This window comes from Natator depressus, chromosome 26, assembly GCF_965152275.1.
Source record: "Natator depressus isolate rNatDep1 chromosome 26, rNatDep2.hap1, whole genome shotgun sequence".
Classification (NCBI taxonomy): domain Eukaryota; kingdom Metazoa; phylum Chordata; order Testudines; family Cheloniidae; genus Natator; species Natator depressus.
In genome coordinates this window covers 15,134,900-15,144,973 of record NC_134259.1, presented here as the reverse complement: position 1 = coordinate 15,144,973, position 10,074 = coordinate 15,134,900, and the positions used below count along the sequence as shown (strand labels likewise).

The window sequence follows — 10,074 nt, the reverse complement described above, 5'->3', positions numbered from 1 at the left end:
GACATAACCTCCCTGTGCACAGATACAGTATCCAACGCGGACCGCCTGGCACATGGGCTCTGCCCTGTGGAGGGTTCACCCTGGCGTCAACCCCCCCGCCTCATTCGGCACTGGCAGGGGGCAGTGCAAAGGGGACCCAGAGCTCGGTGTGGGGGGCGGGGGGCTGAATGCACACGAAGGGGCCCGGGGCCTGGGGCCCGGGTACAGGCAGCGCTGGGTAGGGGGCAGTGCAAAGGGGACCCGAGCTCGGTGTGGGGGGCGGGGGGCTGAATGCACACGAAGGGGCCCGGGGCCCGGGTACAGGCGGCGCTGGGTAGGGGCATGGGGCACACGCGGGATGGAGAGGAGGGTGAACGGTCTCCGCTCCGGGGGTGCAGGGGGCGCCCCTGGGGGATTGTGGGGGAGACGCGGGGCTGGTCCCGGGGCGGGGGGCCGGGGTCTCGGTCCGTCTCCCGCGGCTGCCCGCGCTCGGCCGGGCGGGGCCGGGGGCGGGTCTCAGGGCCCGGCGCCGCCGCTCTCCGGCGCTGGGCGAGGCGGGGGCCGATGGACGCGGGGCCGGAGGCGGAGCGGGGCCCGGCCTGGGGCGGCTGCCGGCCGGGGGGGCGGCTCGACATGAGCCACGGCTTCGTGCAGCACATCCGGCGGAACCAGATCGCCAGGTACCGGCCCGGACCCCCGGGCCCGGACCCCGGATCTCCCCGGACCGGACCGGCCCGGCCCCTGTCCCCGCCCCGGGACCGGCCCTGGACCCCGCCCCCCGAGCTCCCCAGGACCTGACCGGACCGGACCGGCCCCTGTCCCCGCCCCGAGACCGGCCCTGGACCCCGCCCCCCGAGCTCCCCTAGAGCAGACCCCGCCCCCCGGGCCCGGACCCCGGAGCTCCCCGGACCGGAGTGGAGCGGACCGGAACCTGTCCCCGCCCCGGGACCGGACCTGGACCCCGCCCCCCCGAACTCCCCGAGACCGGACCCCGGATCTCCCGGGACCGGAGCGGAGCGGAGCGGAGCGGACCGGAACCTGTCCCCGCCCCGGGACCGGACACTGTCCCCGTCCCGGGACCGGCCCTGGACCCCGCCCCCGGACCGGCCCTGGACCCCGCCCCCCCGAACTCCCCGAGACTGGACCCCGGATCCCTCGGCATCCGACCCCGCTCCCCGGGACCGGAGCCCGCCCACCTGGTACCTGAACTTGGCCCGGACCGCGCCCCCCTCCAGGTGCCGGATCCTGGGCGCGGACACGCCCCCAAGTACCTGACCCCAGCCCGGGACCCCCACCCCCACTCAGCTGGGACTCCTGGTCCTTGCCCCCAGGGAACCCCCCCCCACCCACATGAGAGCTCCCAGCCCTGCAGACCCCCCCGCACGTCCGGCTGGGTGCCCACCAAGCCCTGCCTCTATAAGGCCAGAAAGGGCTGGGGGAGCTGGACCCTCACTGGGTGCAGGGCTGGGAGACCCTGGCTGTGGGGGTCGGTGTTTGATGCCTCCCAGGTCATGCCTGCCCCCTCCCTGGGCACATTTTGGGTTACCGGCATGGCATCTATGTGCCAGCCCTGCCAGTTCTCTGTTCAGCGGTGGAGTCTCGGGGGATGGGGGGGGGACCGCAACTGCTAATGCGAACAGCAAGTGGGATGCCTCTCTCCAGCCAGACGAAAAGGGTAGATGCCTATCCCCCACTCCCCTCTGCAGACCCTATAAGGGGGGCCACTGGAGAACAGGGTAAGATGGGGAAGGTAACACCCCCACCGCACCAGCCCCTCGCCCTGCCACAAGACCTATGCAAACCCACCCCATGTGCACCGCCTAGGCTTGACGAATCAATGGCATCTCCAGGCAGGCCTGTCCCGGCTCCCAGCCCCGCCAGCCCCATACTCAGCCGCAGCCCCAGGCCTCACTCTCCTCCCCATCAGGGACGACTACGACCGGGAGGTGAAGCAGGCCAAGGAGAAGGTGAAGAAGAGGCACACGCCAACCCCGCCCCGGCCCAGGAAACCTGACCAGCGGGTGTACCACCCCTGCCGGAGAAGTGAGCACAGCCGGTGCCCTGCCTTCTGCGCTCCCACTGGGGAGCGGACGTGGCACATGTCCAGCAGAGTGGGGGTGCCTCCCCTCAGCCAGTGTTGGCGGGGGCCGCCCAGGCGTTGTTCGCTCCCGCGCTGATCCAAGTCACTGAGTTTGGTGGAGGCGAGTCCAGGCTCCCCCCAGCACCATGTCTGCGCCTTTGGTGCGATGGGCGTCCGTTCCAAGGGGCGGCTGGCTGACCAGCCGGAGTTGGGCCGTGGCCAGGCCGAGGGATCAGGTTGGGACCGGCCTGGCCAGCCCTTTCCTTGGTCACTGGCAGCACCACAGAGCAAGGGTTTAACCACGTGGTCCCTTCGCCCGGAGCCTTGGGTCCAAATCTCAGTGACGGTCGCCCGCGGGACCTGGCTCTGGGCCTCCTAGGTGGTGCCCATCCCAGTCCAAAGATGATCACAACTGGCCCCTTCTGCTTAGCAGGATTCTGAGGGGCTGCGGGTCGGGAGTGAGGGGCACCAGCAGAGCTGGTGGGGAGTCCAGGGCTGGGCTAACAGGGGGCTGCGGGTCAGGATTGAGGGGGACCAGCAGGGCTGTGTGATGGGGAGCCCAGGGCTGAGCTAGCAGGGGGCTGTGGGTCGGGAGTGAGGGGCACAGGGAGAGCTGGGGGGAGCCCAGGGTTGGGCTAGCAGGGGGCTGCGGGTTGGGAGTGAGGGGCGTTAGACCAAGGCCCCTTAAATCTGACAGATACCTGGTGCCAGGTTCAGGGACTCCATTTCCAGACTGCTGTGCCCGGGCCCTGTGTTCTCTGGGTGGGTGCAGGCACCATCTGGCCACGCTCCCCTAATCAGCTTCCTTTTGCTCCCCAGGTCGAGTGGACCCAGCCTGCGGCCTGGAGTATGAGGGGTCTAGCGAGAGCAGCTCCAGCACCGAGCCAGATCCCCGCAGCACAGAGCTCTTCTGCCTCGAGTATGAGGCCGACAGCGGCGAGGTCACCTCGGTCATTGTACACCAGGTGTGTGCCTGGCACACCAGGCAGGGGGTGGGAGCTAGTAGGGAGCTGACCCCAATGACTGAGCGAGGTGTTAGGGCCTGGGCTGCAAGGAGCAGAGTGTGGAGCTCAGCGGGGGGCGCCGTGCTGTGGGAAGAGGGGCGGGGGCTCGGTGTGGGGCGCCGTGCTGAGGGGAGGGGGCTCAGTGGGGGGCCCCGTGGTGTGGGGAGCAGGGTGGGGGGTTCGGCGGGGGGTGCTGTGCTGTGGGGAGAGGGGCGGGGGCTCGGTGTGGGGCGCTGTGCTGTGGGAGAGGGCTCAGTGGGGGGCCCCGTGGTGTGGGGAGCAGGGTGGGGGGCTCGGTGTGAGGCGCCGTGCTGTGGGGAGAGGGCTCAGTGGGGGGCCCTGTGGTGTGGGGAGCAGGGTGGGGGGCTTGACGGGAGGTGCCGTGCTGTGGGGAGAGGGGAGGGCGCTCCGCATGGGGCACCGTGATGTGGAGAGTGGGGGGGGGGGCTCAGCAGGGGGTGCCATGGGGAGTGGGGCGGGGGGCTCAGCATGGGACTCCGTGATGTGGAGAGCAGGGTAGGGGGCTCAGCGGGGGGTGCTGTCACTCCCAGTGTTCTGTGCGGTCCCTCCATCCTGTTGGTGTCTCCCCATCTCTTGCGCTCTCCCCTTGCTCCCCCGACTCTCCAGGGGCAGAAGGCACCAGCCGATCCCTCTCCCTTCACATGCCAGCTGCCGGCGTAGCAGCCCTCCCCTCCCACAAATGGGCCTGGACCCGCAGACCCCATGGCAGAGGCTGCAGCCAGCACAGAGTGACGGAGAATTGTCCAGCTGGGGTGTGCTGGGGCCCTGGCACATGCTGCCCGGGGTGGTGCAGGGAGCTGGTGTTCAGCTGATTGCTCCACTGGGACGGAGGGCTGGGCGCATCCGGGAGCTGGGTGGCAGGAGTTTCCGGAGCTGACCGCGGGCCCTGCCCCTCTTGCTGCAGGATGACAGCCCCGAGGAGGTGACGGAGAAGGTCTGTGCCCAGAGCCCGCTGGAGCCGCCCCTGCATGAGGCCCTGAGGCAGCGGGTGCAGGAGGAGCTGCGGAAGCGGCGGGCGAAGCGCTGAGGCCCCGTGGCGGCCGTGCTGGACGGGGAGCCGGACGCACATGGGGAGCTGCAGCACCTTGTCTGGTGGGAGCTGGAGGCTCTGGCCCCAGGGAGCAAGGACCCGGCTACCCCAAGCTCTGACAGACTTGCGGAGCGGGTTTGTTCCCTACCGCTTCCAGCCACCCCCAGCAGCCAGGGCCCAGCGCTGGTGCCCCCCGGAGGAGCTGGCTGCTAGGTAGGGGATCCTGAGCGGGGCAGCCTGGGGGCTCCTGCGGACTGGGGCAGATGAAGCCCTGGGCACAGCCTGGCGGGGGGAGCCTCGCCCAGCCTCGTAATGCCTGGAGGGTGCACTGGTGCTGACAGGCCCCATGAAGCCACTCTGCCCCCAGGGTCCTCCAGCCTCCCTTCCCCCAAGTTCCCCTGCTCCCCCTCCTCTCAGGCTTCCCCCACACCCAGCCCCCCAGCCCCCAGGGTCCCCCAGAGCCCAGTCCCCCTGGCTCCCCCATCCACCTGTTCCCTGATTTCCATGCCCCCAGGGTCCCCCATCCCCATTTCCCCAACTCCCAGCCCCTGGGGTCCCCTCTCCTCCGTTCTGTGGGTGGCTGAGCTGTTCAATTCCCGGGGGGCTCACACCCAGGCAGACTGTTGTTTAAGGGAGCTCTGTGGCTGGTTGAAGGTGCCAGGCTGTTGGCCAGCACACAGCACAGGACCTGGCAGCTGGGGCAATGGCCGGAGGGCACCAGGATTGGTCTGGTCCCTGAGAGGTTGCCACGGGCCCCATGCCCCCACCCAGGCAGGAATGTGCCACTGAGCCCTTTAGGGGACGCCCTGTGTCCTGGGTGGGGGAACCGGCTGAACCCCATTGGATCTGCCCTACATGCATGGTGGAACCGCCCCCTTGGAGCCGGGCTGCGTCCGGCCTCTCGATTCTAGTGCCTGTTGGCCCCAGGGGCGCTGGAGAAATGAATGAGCCCTGTGCTCCAGTGCCATGGCCAGCCAGGCCTGCCCCAGGGAGCTCTCGGCACCGGGACCGCAGGGCCCTGTGCTCACAGCACCAATAAACACGCTGACAAAACAGAACCAGGGTGTGTAGTAACGAGCATTCCTGTGCGACCCCTGTCTGGATGGGGATCACTGGGGCCGCGCCCTGGGGGTGTTCTAGCCCCCAACCCCCTTAGTCTCCCAGGCTGGTGGTCCTTGTCCATTTCAGGGGCGGGGCGAGGATAAGTCAAGTCTTATCAGCCTGGCCCAGCTCACCCAGCAGAGCTACGAATGGGTCCAGCTCTCCTGAGCCCCAGCATGGTGCTGTCACTGCTATGCCATGCTGCCCCCTATCCAACTGCTGCCATGGGCCAGCAGCTCTTCCTTCCCCCCGGGATCTGGAGAGGCACTTCGGCTGCCGTCCCGCCCCTTGATTTGTTGGGGAAACTGAGGCACAAAAAGCGGAAATGACTTGGGTGAGCTCAGGCAGCCAGTCAGCAGCAGAGCTGGGAACGGAACCCAGGAGTCCGGCTTCCCTGTCCTATGCACTGACCACTGAGCAATCAGAGCAGAAGGCAGCTCTTGTACTGCCCAGTCCCTGCTGGTGTTAGGTCGCCCCCTCCCCCAGGTCTCCCCACGCCAAATCAGGCCCTTGTAGGACCAGCTCGCCCCCTGCGCTCACTCCCACACACATTGGGTCATCTCCCCTGAGGGCAGAGAGGTGAGGCCACCTGAGGGAGGGTATAATTCCCACTAGGGCTTGCTATGGGGCAGGGCGACCCGTCCGCTTCTCTGGCACATCGCGGTTTGGGGGGCAGTGATCAGTTTTCACCAAGCCCAGAGCCCACGTGAGCCCAAAGGAGAAGATTCTCGCCCCCGAGGTGGGTTGGTAGATGGGCCTGCAGGGAGAGTTGTGCCCTTTAAAAGGAGCGAAACCATTGGGATTCCCAGTGGATTGGGAACCGGTTCAAGCTGACATGCAATCAGTGTGTCCTCATGGGGCTGATGCTGGTTTCACTAAACTGGCACAAATCGCAGGTGGGGGGGCTGCCTTTCCATTGTGTGGAGTCCCGGGTACTGTCACAATCCAGATACTCACACAATCCCGCAAACCTTTCTGGGCCTGGGTCCATTTCAGACCCTGCTCATGTCTAGCTACGCACAGAACGACTGTGCCACTGAGCTCTGCAGCCGTAGATCTCAAAGCGCTTGCAATGGGCACCATGGCTACCCCCATTTTACCAATGAGGAAACTGAGGCACGGGAAGGGAAAGTCCAAGGGTCACCCAGCAAACCAGTGGTCTAGCCACATGGCTTTCCTGAAATTAAAGGGAAGAGAATAGTCACCTTTCCTGCAATGGGATTGGGCCACGCAGCCATTTGCACACAACGGTTGCATGGCCAAATGCTTGTCCTTCTGCCACGTTCTCGCAGTGATGGGGGTCTGCGGGGGGGTGGGAGCTCTGGGAGGCAGACCACTTTTGCACAGAAAGGTGGTCTTTGGGTGTCTGTTTACCATTTAGAGTCTACAGCCGCAGTGTCCGAGCCGGACCCCGCCTGCTGGCTGTATTCCTGCGGCATCTCAGTCTTTGTTCTGAACCACAAAGGGAATGTCCAGCCCACGGGGTAGTGAAGAAACCCCTGAAAACGTGCCCTGTGAGATAGCACTGCCTGCCGGAGTCTGCAGAGAGCCTGAAGCAAGGGCTCAGAGAGCTGCGAACACCGCACTGATCGCAGGGAAGCGTTGACTCCAAAGCCCGTTGATGGCACTTTCAGTGTCTGTATTCGGTGTCCCATTGCGGATTCTTTGAGCAGCTGGAATGGGGGTGGAGCGCTCTCCCGGGTGGCGACGGCTGACGGGAAGAACGGGAAAGATGCCCAGTGCCAAGGGAGTGGGGGAGAGAAATGGGGCAGGGGCAGGGGCAGGGCAGGGCAGGGCTGGTCTCCAGGGAAGCAGAGGCTCCCATCAGGCCATGCTGGATGCGAAAAGAAGGGCCTAGGAATAACGACGAGAGTTGCTACCTGCAGGCCATGTTCTCCCCCTATCTCTGTGCAGCTCCCCTTGGTGTCGGTGGCGGCTCCGAGGGAGCCAGGGTGTCCTGGGGCCATGGCCAGGCCACGCAACGTAGCATCCAACCATGTTCACCAAATGAGCTTGTCAGCAGGGGTTTGTAACAAGCCTGCACCCATTGCTGCCCCCAAACACTGCTGTGAATCCAGGGCTCTAGACCACCACCAAGCACATGGTGCATAGCTGACTGGGCCCCAGGGGATCCGGGTTCGTTCTGGCACCGGTCATCCGGAGCAGCCGTGGGTTAACATAAGAACGGCCATATTGGGTCAGACCAAAGGTCCATCCTGCCCAGTATCCTGTCTACCGACAGTGGCCAATGCCAGGTGCCCCAGAGGGAGTGAACCTAACAGGTAATGATCAAGTGATCTCTCTCCTGCCATCCAGCTCCACCCTCTGACAAACAGAGGCTAGGGACACCATTCCTTACGCATCCTGGCTAATAGCTGTTAATGGACTTAACCTCCATGAATTTATCCAGTTGTCTTTTAAACCCTGTTATAGTCCTAGCCTTCACAACCTCCTCAGGCAAGGAGTTCCACAGGTTGACTGTGCGCTGAGTGAAGAAGAACGTCCTTTTGTTTGTTTTAAACCTGCTACCCATTAATTTCATTTGGTGACCCCTAGTTCTCTCAGATGGGTTTGGAGATCAGTTATTTGCCTGACATCCCCTGTGCCTGCAGGCACGTGGCAAGCTGGGGGAAGGACCCAACTGTCCTGGGCCCTCTTACCTGTGAGAAGCACTCTCCTGTTTCACAACCCTGGAGCCACAAGGCCTCTAGGCACAGCTCGGGTCCAGGGGGAGTGACCCCCCTCTAGGCAGCCTGTCTCAGCCCTGCTCGGGGGGATGCACTCTAGGGAGCGGAGGGGATTCAGCCGATGGCCTTCCTGCTGGGACTAGCAAGGAGCGGTGACCGGTGCCGAGAGGGCTGGGTTTGTCCTGTGGACACCTGCCCTCCTACGACCTGCACTGAGTCCCTTCAGGCTCCCTTTACAGCAGTGGGCAGCATAAGCCAGATTTGAACCCAAGGGTGAGGGGATCTGAGTGTAGGGCAGAGCATGACTCCCACCACTGGGAGTCTGCAGTGCCTGCCAGCCAGAGATCCCCAGCCACTCCATGCAGGAGCGACCTAGCTGCCCAGTGGCGCAGAGCAGTGTCCTCTCCTCCAGGCTACAGATGGGGAAACTGAGGCACAGAGTGGGGAAGTGGTGTGTTGAAGGTCACATAGTCAGTGGCAGAGATGGGGCTAGATCCCAGGAGCCCTGAGTCCCTGCCCCTCTGCTCCAGCCCAGCGACACGCTTACTCCTATAGCTGCTTCGAGCTCCGACCTGATGAATTCCCATTTCACTCCCCCCATATGCACCCAGTTTGCTTTCAGCAACGTCCCCGCCTTGCTCCTTGCTGCTCTCATTCACGCCGCTCCCCAGGCAGCAGCGCGGCCCGGAAACCGACAGCCACCTGCGCTGCCCCCTGCTGGTCCCACCAGGAACCTGGGCTTTATCATGCAGCTAATTGCCCAGGCAGGCAGCCCGGGAGCTGCAGAGCAGGTGCTGACAGCAACCCACAGAGCTGTCAGGAAGGGCCCCACAACACCAGGGCCTGGAGTTGGAAGCAGCAGTGAGGAACAGGCCTTGGGTTGTCAGATCCATGGTCTCCCATCCCAGGGCCTGGGACAGCCAGGGTAGGAGCGATTTTGGGAATAACCAGGGGACTTGTTTATAACCTCCCAGGCTCGGCTCTGGCGTATCTCCCCCTTCCCTCTGGATGGGACGCTGGGGTTCCCAGGGGGATGTGTGGAACCGACAGTGCAATCTTGGCTGCTGTCTTGGAGGCCCATGCCCAGGTACCCTGGCCAATTGATGGGGGGCCCAAAGACATGGGCACCCCCATGCCCCGACGTGCTCCGCCTGGCCACCCAGCGCTCCTGCTGGGGGGCAGGGGAAGCCCCCACTTCCCAACCTCATTTCCCCAGCAGAAGCGTTGGGGGGGGGGCCCACTTGCTTTGGTCCAGAGCCCCACAAAAGCTTAACCCGCCTTTGCTTGGAGGCATGGGGTCAGCGCTGGCAGGGTCCTGGAGGGCAGAAAGGGTGAGTTGCAGGCCACAGGCTTCTCCAGACCTAGGGAAGACCCGAAAGCAACCGGTGCCCCACTGACACTGTTAGGGGGCTTATTCCCTCACTCTCCCACTTCCCTGGTCCTTCTCACATGAACAGAGAGCGACAACACCCAAAGTCCAAAGGTGCAAACAATTCGATGTTCATTGGGGTGAACTTCCAGCAAGCTTCAATCCAAGTTCCTTTTTCCTTATTTTCAAATCCCAGCTTACTTCCTGTTTGCCCCTAATTTATAGAGTAATATTCTTCGCTATACCTTCACCAATCATTCTACTGAATGGTTACCTAACCAATCCTAACATATTGTAACATGATTAGCTAACCAATTATATCCCACCACCTTAATTAGTTTACATGCAGCAAAATTAATTATACAGCAGACAGGAACAATCACAGAACCAGACAGATCATGCAAATAAACAATAGCAAAGTGAGAACTATAATGACAAAACAATACAGAAGTGAGGATTTCACAACTACATCTATAAAGACATAACCAGCTGTGTCTACTGATAAGTGAGGTCTTACCAGACAGAAAACTATCAACCTAAATTTCCTTTTACATCTTCTAGGCTCGTCCCTTTCTCTGGAGGTGATTGATCGGATCACCTTCCTGACAGCCCCAGATTGACTGGTTTGCAATGTGAGGAGGTGACCGGTCGCTTCCCAGTGCATGGCTGCCTCTGCTGCTTAGCCAAAGGCCTTAGCCTAAGCACAGGGCCTCTGACTGTCACGGTGCGAGAAGGCCCTTACGCAGATTCCTTCTTGTATACCTTTATTACTAGCTAAATGATAAACATAGACCTACATTCTT

The 10,074-nt window shown here is 63.2% G+C and overlaps 1 protein-coding gene across 2 annotated transcripts; it reads left to right on the top strand.

The window, feature by feature from the left end:
* Positions 1-537: 537 nt before the first annotated feature.
* On the top strand, positions 538-4,548 carry C26H2orf68 (chromosome 26 C2orf68 homolog). Of its 2 annotated transcripts, none has more exons than XM_074939977.1 (4): positions 538-659; positions 1,907-2,022; positions 2,879-3,024; positions 3,989-4,548. In XM_074939977.1, the coding sequence occupies exons 1-4, from the start codon at positions 544-546 to the stop codon at positions 4,109-4,111; spliced, it is 501 nt and encodes a 166-aa protein (XP_074796078.1). In that variant the 5' UTR covers positions 538-543; the 3' UTR covers positions 4,112-4,548. The 2 variants fall into 2 exon arrangements, with proteins under 2 accessions (XP_074796078.1, XP_074796077.1); XM_074939976.1 differs by lacking the exon at positions 538-659 and adding an exon at positions 1,336-1,715 and having other exon boundaries at positions 1,804-2,022.
* Positions 4,549-10,074: the final 5,526 nt, after the last annotated feature.

Coding starts and splice junctions, on each gene's coding strand:
- C26H2orf68 (XM_074939976.1), top strand. CDS start 1,586: ATGGGGGGGGGACCGCAACTGCTAATGCGAACAGCAAGTGGGATGCCT. Junction 2,023..2,878: donor GTACCACCCCTGCCGGAGAA/GTGAGCACAGCC, acceptor TTTGCTCCCCAG/GTCGAGTGGACCCAGCCTGC. Junction 3,025..3,988: donor CCTCGGTCATTGTACACCAG/GTGTGTGCCTGG, acceptor CTCTTGCTGCAG/GATGACAGCCCCGAGGAGGT.